The sequence below is a fragment of the Cynara cardunculus genome (assembly GCF_001531365.2).
Source record: "Cynara cardunculus var. scolymus isolate 2C chromosome LG 4, CcrdV1, whole genome shotgun sequence".
Lineage (NCBI taxonomy): Eukaryota > Viridiplantae > Streptophyta > Magnoliopsida > Asterales > Asteraceae > Cynara > Cynara cardunculus.
Window position 1 is genome coordinate 19,556,350 of NC_037531.1, and position 10,858 is coordinate 19,567,207.

Sequence of the window (10,858 nt, forward strand, 5' to 3'; positions counted from 1 at the left end):
TTTTGGAGGTATTCAATACATTTACTGTTACGTCACAACCCATGATTCGTCTGCTTGTGCGTCGAAGTGGAATCTAAACTTTGTCGTGGGGGGCAGAGCATCACGAACATTATAACGAGAGTTCGGTTTCTTGTTAATTTTCCATATAAAGCATTAGAAGCTTGTCCCCCTTCGCCCTTCGAAGAAATTAATCATAATCATGGGTGTTTTGCATCTGCTAGGTAGAATCTATACAAGTAGATAATATATATTAAAATCATCATTATTTTCTATCGTAGGGCTCAATGAGTAGAGAAGGAAACATTGGGAAGCTGGAGAAGGTCGTTGTTGCTGTCAAGGCATCTAAGGAAATTCCCAAGACCGCTTTGGTCTGGGCCTTGACTCACGTGGTTCAACCCGGGCATTGCATTACTTTGCTTGTGGTCGGCCCTTCACAAACTGCTGGTAAAATGCTTCTTGGTAGTTTTATGGACTTTATGATATCCTGTTCCATCTCGAGTTATAAACAACTCATTGATTTCAACAGATGTGACCCCTTGGGTTGTGTTAAGGCCCAGGGGATGTAAAACCAGGTACTCCCAAAACCCTTGTGGGCGGTTCACCTGCGATGACTACAGTTAATTCGTGTTCGTCCGGGGATTAGTCCATGCTAGTAAGCTGGCCTAGAAACCCACGGTTACCAAAAAAAATCAGTGACCACATAATTGTTGATTTATCCTACGATTATAATCCATGATATATTAAATACTGGGAAAGTCAAGGATTCAAGCTTTTATTGCATATTGATTCTGCTTATCCCAGAGGGTTGTATTACATTTGTATCCTATAAGTGCAAATTCTTTTAGCCATTACTAATTGATTTGAGTTTTTTCGTATCTTACCATCATTAGGTTAATCGGGAAAAAAAGCTGTAGGACAGTTTTTTTTAACCAAACTTTTGGTCGGTACAGTACTGTAATTAGTTGTTTCTATCTTCATAGGTAGAAAATTGTGGGGGTTTCCACGATTTTCTGGAGACTGTGCCAGTGTTCACCGGAAGTCTAATTCAGGGACAAGTTCAGAACAGAAAGTCGATGTTACTGCTTCTTGCTCCCAAATGATTCTTCAGCTTAATAATGTGTATGATCCAAATAAGGTACATGAGTCATTTTGACCCAGGATCACCAGTTGCTCCAAGTTCCATCATCTTTCTGATTGCCAAGAACTATTTTTCAATTTTCTCTTAGGTAAATGTGAAGATTAAAGTTGTTTCCGGCTCTCAATGTGGAGTAGTTGCTGCAGAGGCCAAAAAATTTCATGCTAGTTGGGTTGTTTTGGACAAGTAATATTTCCAAATATATGCGAGATTTACCCACATAGTTGCATTCACTTTTTTTTTTTTTTTTTGTGATATGCTTCTTTATCTTTTGTGTAATATTGTTTGTAGAAAGCTAAAACACGAACAGAAGTCATGTATGGAAGAATTGCAATGCAATGTTGTCATAATGAAGAAATCACAGCCAAAAGTCCTTCGTCTGAATTTAGTTCGATCTCCTAATAAGGAAGCTAAAGCAGATTGTTCATTGCTTTCCAAGGTAGAACAATCATCTAAAAAGCAAGAAATAAACAAAAAGTCATCAGTGGATTCTATTCGTGGGCTGGTTGTTACTCCAACAAGTAGTCCTGAGGTATTTACTGCAACTGAAGTCGGAACTTCATCAGTCTCGAGTTCTGATCTGAGTAATTCACCATTTTCTGTTCCTGTGACCGATGTCTCCCAGAAGGAGGAATCCTTCACCAGAAAAGAAAAAGATCCTATTGAATCAAGTTCAGACTCCGAAAGTGAGAATTTATCCTCATCTTCCTGTAGCTTAAGGTTTCAACCATGGATGGTTGATCTCATCGCTTCAAGTTGTCCGCTTTCTCAAGAATGGGAGGAAAGTCTACAAAGATATACTTCACAAGCTAAAACCACAATAAATAAAGACTTGCTCGGAATGTCAAGCCATAGAACCGACTTAGAATTTAGTGGGAGTGTTAGAGAAGCAATATCTTTGTCATGGAATACACCCTCCGGGCCACCTCCATTGTGCTCAATATGTTTGCATAAGGCACCGATAGTTGGAAAACCACCAAGGTGGTTCGCCTATTCCGAGCTCGAGCTTGCTACCGGAGGATTTTCTAAAGCTAATTTCCTGGCTGAGGGAGGGTTTGGGTCGGTACACAGAGGGATACTTCCTGATGGACAGGCTGTTGCTGTCAAGCAACACAAACTGGCAAGTTCTCAAGGTGATCAAGAATTCTACTCAGAAGTCGAGGTGCTGAGCTGTGCTCAGCATCGAAATGTTGTTATGTTGATTGGATTTTGTGTCGAAGATGGAAGGAGATTGCTAGTCTACGAATATGTATGCAACAGATCATTGGATTTTCATCTTTATGGTAAGTCCTAAACCACCACTATGAAATTATATACTATGTATGCTGTCAGCTGAATCCAAATTGGATTGTGCATCTACGATACGACTTCAATATTGGACTATAAAACTAGCATCAGAAATAGATCTAATGCGTAACTGCTACTATTATTTTGGTAACTGAAGGGCTACTTTATATCGACTTAGCTGCTGCTTGGTTCTGACCAGCGAATGAAAATGAAAATGGGAATGAATGTTCATTCCCCACAATTAGAGCTCAAATGAAAATTTGGACTTATGAGGGAATGAATGAGCTCATTATATCATATAAAACCAAACAGTTACTTTTATTTTCATTCCCATTGATTACTGTTTAACAGCTCTAACCAAACACCCCCTTAATTTGTGGTGTGTTAGGACATCATCAAGTTCGATTAGAGTGGTCTGCACGCCACAAAATTGCTATAGGGGCTGCCCGAGGACTGAGGTATCTTCATGAAGAATGCAGAGTAGGCTGCATTGTGCACCGTGACATGCGGCCAAACAACATCCTCATCACCCATGATTTTGAACCTCTGGTATTTACCTTTGCTAACGGGAAAAGGCAACCACTTCCCTTGTGGGATAGTTTGTTTGGTTATATCATATACTAGAGTGTCTCCAACAGATTCTTTAAAATGGAGAATCAAGAGTTTAAAATCTTAATATATATATATATATATATATATATATTCATCTCCATTAACTTCTCCATTTTAGAGAATACAATATGAATTATATTATTAAAATATTCAATTACTTTCATACAATATGAATTATATAAATATTCAACTTCTTTCCTATATATTTAATTTCAAGGATTCTCATTGGTTGGAAGAATAAAAACTAATTTCTCTTTTCATAGGTAATCATTTTTGGAAAGTTCTTCAAATTTTGGAGAATTTCACCTCCTCTCTCTTATTTTCTCCATTTTAGAGAAGTTCTTGGGAATATGTTGGAGCAAAATCCCTAAAATCTCCATTTTAAAGAATCTATTGGAGGAGATGCTCTTACCTTTTACCTTTTCCCTCCTTTGTTTAAACTTGATCATCACCTTTCTTTTTGGATTTTTATACCAATCTTGGCATTCAAAATCTGAAAACGTTCTTTTCTAAGTATATAATATTTTATATACGGCACAACTCACACACCCTAGACCCTTGACCTCCACGGAGGTTGGGATCTATATGTAACTCTGACACTGACACCTCTGGACCAATGACCCTTTAGTAAAACTTGGAACTGTAATGAACTTGGAAGATTTTCGTTTCGTTTCAAACATGGTTTATTTCCTTCAGAAAATGCTTTGGATGTTTGCTTATTTAGCTTGAACTTAAAAAAACACCATTTATTTTGTTTCCAAGGTTGGCGACTTTGGGCTAGCAAGGTGGCAGCCTGATGGAGGCACCGGAGAAGCAACAAGAGTAATTGGAACATTTGGGTAAGCCTTCAAACATTGCTCTTGTTTCCTTTGTATTATCTTCATGACATTGTGATTTGTGAATGAGATAAAATGTATTTGGTTTAGATATCTGGCTCCAGAATATGCCGAAAGTGGTCAGATTACTGAAAAAGCTGACGTATATTCCTTCGGGGTTGTACTAGTCGAGCTTGTTACTGGACGGAAAGCTGTGGACCTTAATAGGCCTAAAGGCCAACAATGCCTAACAGAATGGGTAAGTCTCAAGTGTCCTTTGAAGTGCTTGAAGAGAGTAACACAATTTAAACTAAGGGGCCGTTTACTAAACACTTGTCTGATAAGTGCTTACCAATAAGAGTTAATGGTAACTTACTTTACCAGGTAATAAGCGCGTAGCAGGTAAGAGTCATCACCCTCACTTACCGGGTAAGATTCTCCGTCTTTATCATCGTTCTTACTGGTAAGGTAGTAAGCACTTATCGAGTAAGCGTTTAGTAGACGGCCCTAAGAGACAGCATTTGTAGTTGAAGTTGCAGAGATGACCTTAGCGAAAACCCCGGAGAGCATCTCCAACATGTCTCCAAAATGGAGAAAATAGAGATTTTGTGATTTTTTTTTGCACCAACAGATTCTTCAAAATGGACAAAGTAGGAGAGTTTAGAGAACTCCCAAGAAGTGATTTTCGTTAAGTCAGATATTTTATTTCATTATTCCTACCAGTAAGAGTCTTTAAAATTAAATATCTACGAGAGAAATAATATTTTATTAAATGTATTGAATATTTTAATAATACAACTAATATATTGAGATCTTTTTGGAGATTTCTTGATTTTTGACACTCCATTTTTAAGAAAATTTTGGGAATTCTATTGGAGATGCTATGTGGATCATGGATTCAATTTTAATTATTAATTAAACACCTAGGGTGTGCTTGGTACACAAGCATGAGTGGACTGGATTTACAAGAGTAACATAGCGGGTGAAAAAATTGTGGAAGGTTTTAGTGTTTTAATTTGATACGGGTAAGTTAGAAATTAATCTAAATTATCACACTAAACATGGGGCAAGTCTTGTCTGGACCTAGTCTAATTGTCATACCATACATGGGGCAATTTGTAGTTGTACCAAACACACCCATGATGAACGGGTTTTGGCCCTTCAGAAAAGTTTGCTCATGATTTTGTGCTCCCATTGTTTGCTGGTAGGCACGGCCCTTGTTGCAAGAAGATGCCATTGACGAGTTAATTGACCCTCACCTCGGAAACTGTTATTCAGAACATGAGGTTCGTTGCATGTTGCAAGCGGCGTCTCTATGCATCAAAAGGGATCCTCACTTACGGCCTCGCATGTCACAGGTTATTCTTCATTCAGAAGCACCTTTTTTCATATTTAAATTGAATTGCAACCGAACTTCAGAATTACAAACCTCTGGATTTGAGGATGACTTCCATTTCAAAACCCATCTCCAACATCTATGCTATATTTTTTTTATTATCTATTCTTCCAAATTTGGAGATTTCTCCGGTCTCTCTCCTTGTTTTTTTCTCTATTTTAGAGGAGAGTTTAGCATCAGCTCTTGGAGCAAGCTTGCCCCAAATTTCTAAAATAGCATAGCTATTGGAGATGTTCTTATACTTTCCAAAATACCAAAAAAGGGTGTCACTTTACTTGTGTTGATGCATTTCTGCTCCTGACCTGCTGACCGATCAGCTAGTTTACCTAAAGACTAATTTGACTAAGATCATCCCATCAGATTCTCCAAAACTTTATCCAAATGGAGAAAACATGAGAGTGTAAATTTATCCAAAATGATTACAATGAGAGAGGAATAGCATTTTATTATATATACAAATTATTTAATAATATAATTAATTTTTTAGTCTCCAAAAGTCTTCTTTTTCGATATTCTATTAATAGAAGATCCTCCATCGGGAATAGCGAATCTGTTGGATACGAATGTAATTCTTTTTTAGAGAATTTGAGTTTAGTTCTCCCTTTTAGAATTTTTTTGGAGAATCTGTTGGAGAGTTCTAGCGATGCTAACCAAACACTTGTGACCTACTCTGTCAGCATTATTATTTCACATACCGGGTGATGATAAATGTGTTTTATCAGTAAGCACTTGCTATAAGATGCTCACTAAACAGCCAATTTCAGTTGGCACTTATCCGAACCGAACGTACTCTTCGGTTAACGCTTACCTATTACTTGTTTGCTTTGCTTTTTAAATGTTTTATGTTGCAAAGGTTCTACGCATACTAGAGGGTGACATGATGATGGAATCGAGTCAAGTTTCAACAACACCGGGGCACGAAATGGGCAAGGGAAGCTGGATCTATCAGCCACAATACAAAAGCTCTCCTTTGAGTAACACATTCAGTGAGAAGCTTTCTTTGGACTCAATCAGACCCATCTCAAATTGGGATGCAGATAGAGGTAGAAGCTAGAACCAGATGACACAAGCAAATGATCCACTTGCAAGAAGAAGAAAATCTCCATATTTTCAGAGGCAATGGTTTTTTTACTTCACTCTTAATCTATAGGTTTATAATGTTATGTAATTATATCTCTGGTGAATGCATTTTTATATAATGGAACCAAACAAATCATGTTGGAAGTAGTTTCTTGTGGTCATTTTCTTTTCCATTTTCATCTCCTCATATGAAGCAAAATGAGACTGCACATACGCTTTGGTACCCGTTTTCGCTTGCGGAGTTTGATAGGATTTGGAATTGAGTTCTATTCCAATCCTATGTTTGATTTGAAGGATTAGTTTGGATTTGAAATTCCAAAATTTTATTGAAATCCTACTACATGAGATTCCGTAAAATTTCTATGTAATAATTTTAAAATATGTTTAAAATGTTTGTTTCATAATAATCAATTTTTACTAAAACAACTATGAGTTATTGTTTAGATCTTTTATATCAACATTATACCAAAACAACATTATAAGAACCCATATTTTGTATTTTCTTTTGCATAATTATTGTCAACGCCACAAAATGATAAATCAAAAACCTCAATAAGACTTGATAATGTAAGAACCTTTTTTTTTGGGTCCCTTTCACTTTTTTACTATTAATTTTTATTATATCTTTTTAAATCAATTAAAAATTAGTAAAATACATATAAAATTCAAGTTAAGAATTAAAGTTTTGTATAGTTACTTGTAATGCCTACATTTTCGCTAAAAGTGAATCTCCAATAGATATGAGGTTTTGGAGATTTAGAAGATGTTTTAGTAAGTTATGTTATAATGTATGTTAAAATAGAGAATAAAATGAAAAAAAGAAAAAGAAAGTGGAAATCTATAAATTTAATGAATTCTATAAAACTCTTGAGAGAATATTTTCTAACAATAGGAGAAATTGAAAATATATGTTTTATGTAAAGAAAATAATATTTTATTAAATATTTTAATAATATAAGTAACGATAGAATCTCTAATATAGATAATCTATTTGAGAATATCTAACAACTTGTAATAGACTCCAAAATAAGAAAATAGAGATTCGTGTTTTTTTAAAAGAATATAATATTTATATACAACAAAAAGAACAAATAGACTCACACCCTCTCCTCATCTTTGATGAGATTTGAACCATTGACCTCATAAGACCCTTTGGTGACGAATGCCAATGTTCATGTTATGTATAATGTCTTTTTAGGATTTTCTAGCCATAATGATCCTTTTGATACAAAATGACATTATAGTAGTTAACGCCAAGTAGTTCACTTGCTGATTTAATGCATCTTGAGGTTTGGTTGTCAATATGCTACAATAACAACTTTACACTCGAGGTCATTAACAGAATCCTTCTGGGATAAACCAGGAGCAGAAAGCAAGTTACATTGCATGCATTTCTCCTACAAATCTATCCTTTTTTTTCTACACTAAGGTTTTGCGGACATACTCTTGATGTCTCATCGCTTCCTCATTTTTGATCTTGCATACCTACAAAGAGCACACAAGATTAGGGAATAATAAACTAAACCAACCAAACAAAAAGAACCGAGCCCACCAGCGGCGGGACTATATTGTTGGCACGGACCACCGCTTCATGGTTTTGTCAAGGGGAAAATGTACGTTATGAAGGGTGCCACCATATAGTTTTTCAAACTGAAATTTAAGCACAAGACTGATGGTGGAGATGGTTGATGCCTCTACCTTCTGTACAAAAGGCACGAGTTTGACTCTCACTAGTGCTAAATTTGTTAATTTTTAGCTTTAAATTTTGGTGTTTATTCTATGGAGAGACAAGGAACTAACCAACAAATCTATACTCATTGTTTTTAGATATGTTTTTATAGTTAAATTGTGTCACCACTTAAAATGATTTGTGTCCGCCTCTGGAGCCTTAGTATAGCCACCCACAGTAGACCTAATCTCTACCACAGAGTGCAACGGTTGTTTATGTGAAGACCCTAGGTCAATATTTAAATAATTTTTCTTGTACTTCACCTCTTTACCGTTTCCCTCCAAAATCCTCCATCCATCCCAAAATAAATGTCCATAATGAAAAAGGCAGTTTCAGTAATGCATAATTATTACCATTTTTAATTAAGGGACAAAATGGTAAAATGGGTTAATAAACACTTACTTTTGTAGGTGGATACTTATTTTAGAACAAACCAAAAGTAAATGCCCCATTATTTGGGTTGAATGGAGTTATCAACATCAAGAAAGATGAAATGAAACTTACTCTATATGCATGCCTCCACGGTCCGATGATGGTAGGGTGCTTCCCTGAAGGGCGTTCATGACCTCGGTAGCTTGTTCCACCTCCTGCCAATAAGAACCGAACAACATGGTTAAGTAACGGGTGCCCTACAAAAACTGGATACAAAATAAAGGACCTCTATAATCTTCGGTTCAAATCTATCAAGGTTGCAAACCGGTTTTTATTAGCTCAACTGACAATAAGTCTTGGACCTTTGGGGATTTTCCTGAGAGGTCATCGGTTCGAGTTTGCAAGACCCCTGAGAATTTTCTTGGCTGTTCTTCATGGGACCTTGGATTAGTCAACGTGTGCACAAACTAGCCCGAACGCCCATGGTTAACAAAAAAAAACAGCTGAAAAGCTAGTTGTTGGTTGATAAGCTAGTTGATAAACTAGTCATGTGTGGTAATAACTAGCTTATACAACATAAAAGGATATGTTAAAAAAAGTAGGAAAAAAATCCGAGCTTATTGAAACGTTAGTTGAAGTGGCTTTTTTCAAAAACCTAGCTTATAAGGCTTTTTCAATAAGCTCAAAAAATAAGCTAGCTTATGGTTGCCAAATATGGCCTTAAGACACACCAATGCATCAACTTGTTGATCATTTGAAAAAAATGATAGTAGTTCCTTATATCAACACCACTGGCTTGCTTAAAAGAGGTCGAAAATAAAATATGTAAGGTAAACATCAACAATTCAATTGGAACCGAAGATAGAAAAGTTTACCACGGTTAAATTTACCTCATAATCGGCAAATGCAACGGGCATTCCACCTCTATTACGCACCTTGAGTGTGTTAAATCCTGGGTATCTATAACCAAAATGCATAGAGGTCGTCACCAAAACCAAACCAAAGAAACCCAATTATCCTGCTTGAAAGGAGTGTCTGGGAGGAGTAAGATGTAAGCAGACCTGACTTCTGCCCGGAAGGGTAGAGCAGTTGTTTCCATAAAGACCCCAGAAAACAGTATAACATCTAGATTGAATGTTTATACCAAAACAAAAATTACCGACAAACTTTAAAAAAATCGGCAATATCTGACTAAACTTACCGAGAAAGAACAGGTTTTAACTCATCTTCTGTGCAATTGGGGCCTAAATTTGCAATAAACAAAGTCGAACATGCTCCATCAACTGCATTTTCTGTATGTTCCTGTAATTTGCAATCAAGCAGGCATCAATCACCACACAAGAATGAAGGTGTTGAAACAATTACTAGGTGTATTACTGAAGAATGCATACTTTCCAACAAGAAACGGTATGTGAAGATGAAAGGACCTTAATATATGACTTGTTGAAACAATGTTTTCTGAAAGAAAAAGTTGTAATTTTATTCTTGAAAATTAATCCAGAAATAAACTAAACTATGACAAACCGGCTAATTTTTTTTCATTGTAATACGTAATACAACTCAAAATGGCATCATCCTCGACGGACACAGAGATGATAGAAATAAGCATGTATACAGACCGTGGGTGTTTGGTATAGTGGACAGGACAATATAGAACAAGGATCATTGTCCACGATTGGAAGGAGTTTTATGTGGAACATACCTATATTTTACCAATATACCCTCAAAATAATATTTAATTCTCTTCTGAAACATCAAATACGCCTCCCTCTTTACATTTTATTCATTCTTTAAATTTTATTTATTGTATTTTATACTTCTTAAACTTTCACTATGTCGTCCTCAAAAACATTTTTTTATACGGCTTCTATATTTTGGTTAAAATGTAATTTCATTAAATATTAATAATATAGGGAAGGTATAAAATAAAAATTGGAAACTACATAAACTTGTTATTTTGGTGTCATTTTAATTGTCTTTATGAAAACTTTCTAATGATATATTTTGTTATAAAAATATTATTTTATTATAATTTAATAAAATTATATAAATTAATTGAAATAAATAAAAGATATAAATAATTCATTGGGGGTAAATTGGTCATTTTATCTGTTCTGTCCAATTACGTCTTACAAAACACAGAACAGTTGCTCTGTCCTGTCCCACCTGTCTAGATACCAAACACATCCGCAAGGTGCAGTAAGGGCACAAACCAAACCAAGCCTTGTGGGTCAAAATCAAAATGTTCATCTTTTCTTTTTTACCGACCCCAGAAGATAATTTCCCCTCTTAACACACTTTGTTCACCAAACAAACAAACAAATAAATCCCCGTCACCCAACACACTAGACCCACCCGACATTGATAGTAGCAATTGGAACTAGATGTTCCAAGGCATCGGTCATAAGCTATCAACCAAAATTTTCATATAT

General features: G+C 35.7%; 2 protein-coding genes across 2 annotated transcripts in view; one reads left to right on the forward strand and one right to left on the reverse strand.

The window, feature by feature from the left end:
* The first annotated feature begins 212 nt into the window (after positions 1–212).
* LOC112511625 (inactive protein kinase SELMODRAFT_444075-like) lies at positions 213–6,468 on the forward strand. Its single transcript, XM_025117321.1, has 9 exons — positions 213–444; positions 981–1,135; positions 1,227–1,321; positions 1,427–2,418; positions 2,811–2,971; positions 3,797–3,873; positions 3,961–4,108; positions 5,058–5,207; positions 6,099–6,468. The coding sequence occupies exons 1-9, from the start codon at positions 285–287 to the stop codon at positions 6,297–6,299; spliced, it is 2,139 nt and encodes a 712-aa protein (XP_024973089.1). The 5' UTR covers positions 213–284; the 3' UTR covers positions 6,300–6,468.
* Positions 6,469–7,618: 1,150 nt separating this feature from the next.
* Positions 7,619–10,858, reverse strand: part of LOC112511215 (protein WHI4) — a 6,239-nt gene continuing 2,999 nt past the window's right edge. Inside the window, exons 7-10 of the mRNA XM_025116736.1 lie at positions 9,628–9,728; positions 9,317–9,386; positions 8,559–8,641; positions 7,619–7,810 (exon numbers count right to left, since the gene is read on the reverse strand). Coding sequence (XP_024972504.1) covers positions 7,780–7,810; positions 8,559–8,641; positions 9,317–9,386; positions 9,628–9,728 — 285 coding nt within the window. The 3' untranslated portion in view covers positions 7,619–7,779. The remainder of the gene's footprint in view (positions 7,811–8,558; positions 8,642–9,316; positions 9,387–9,627; positions 9,729–10,858) is intronic.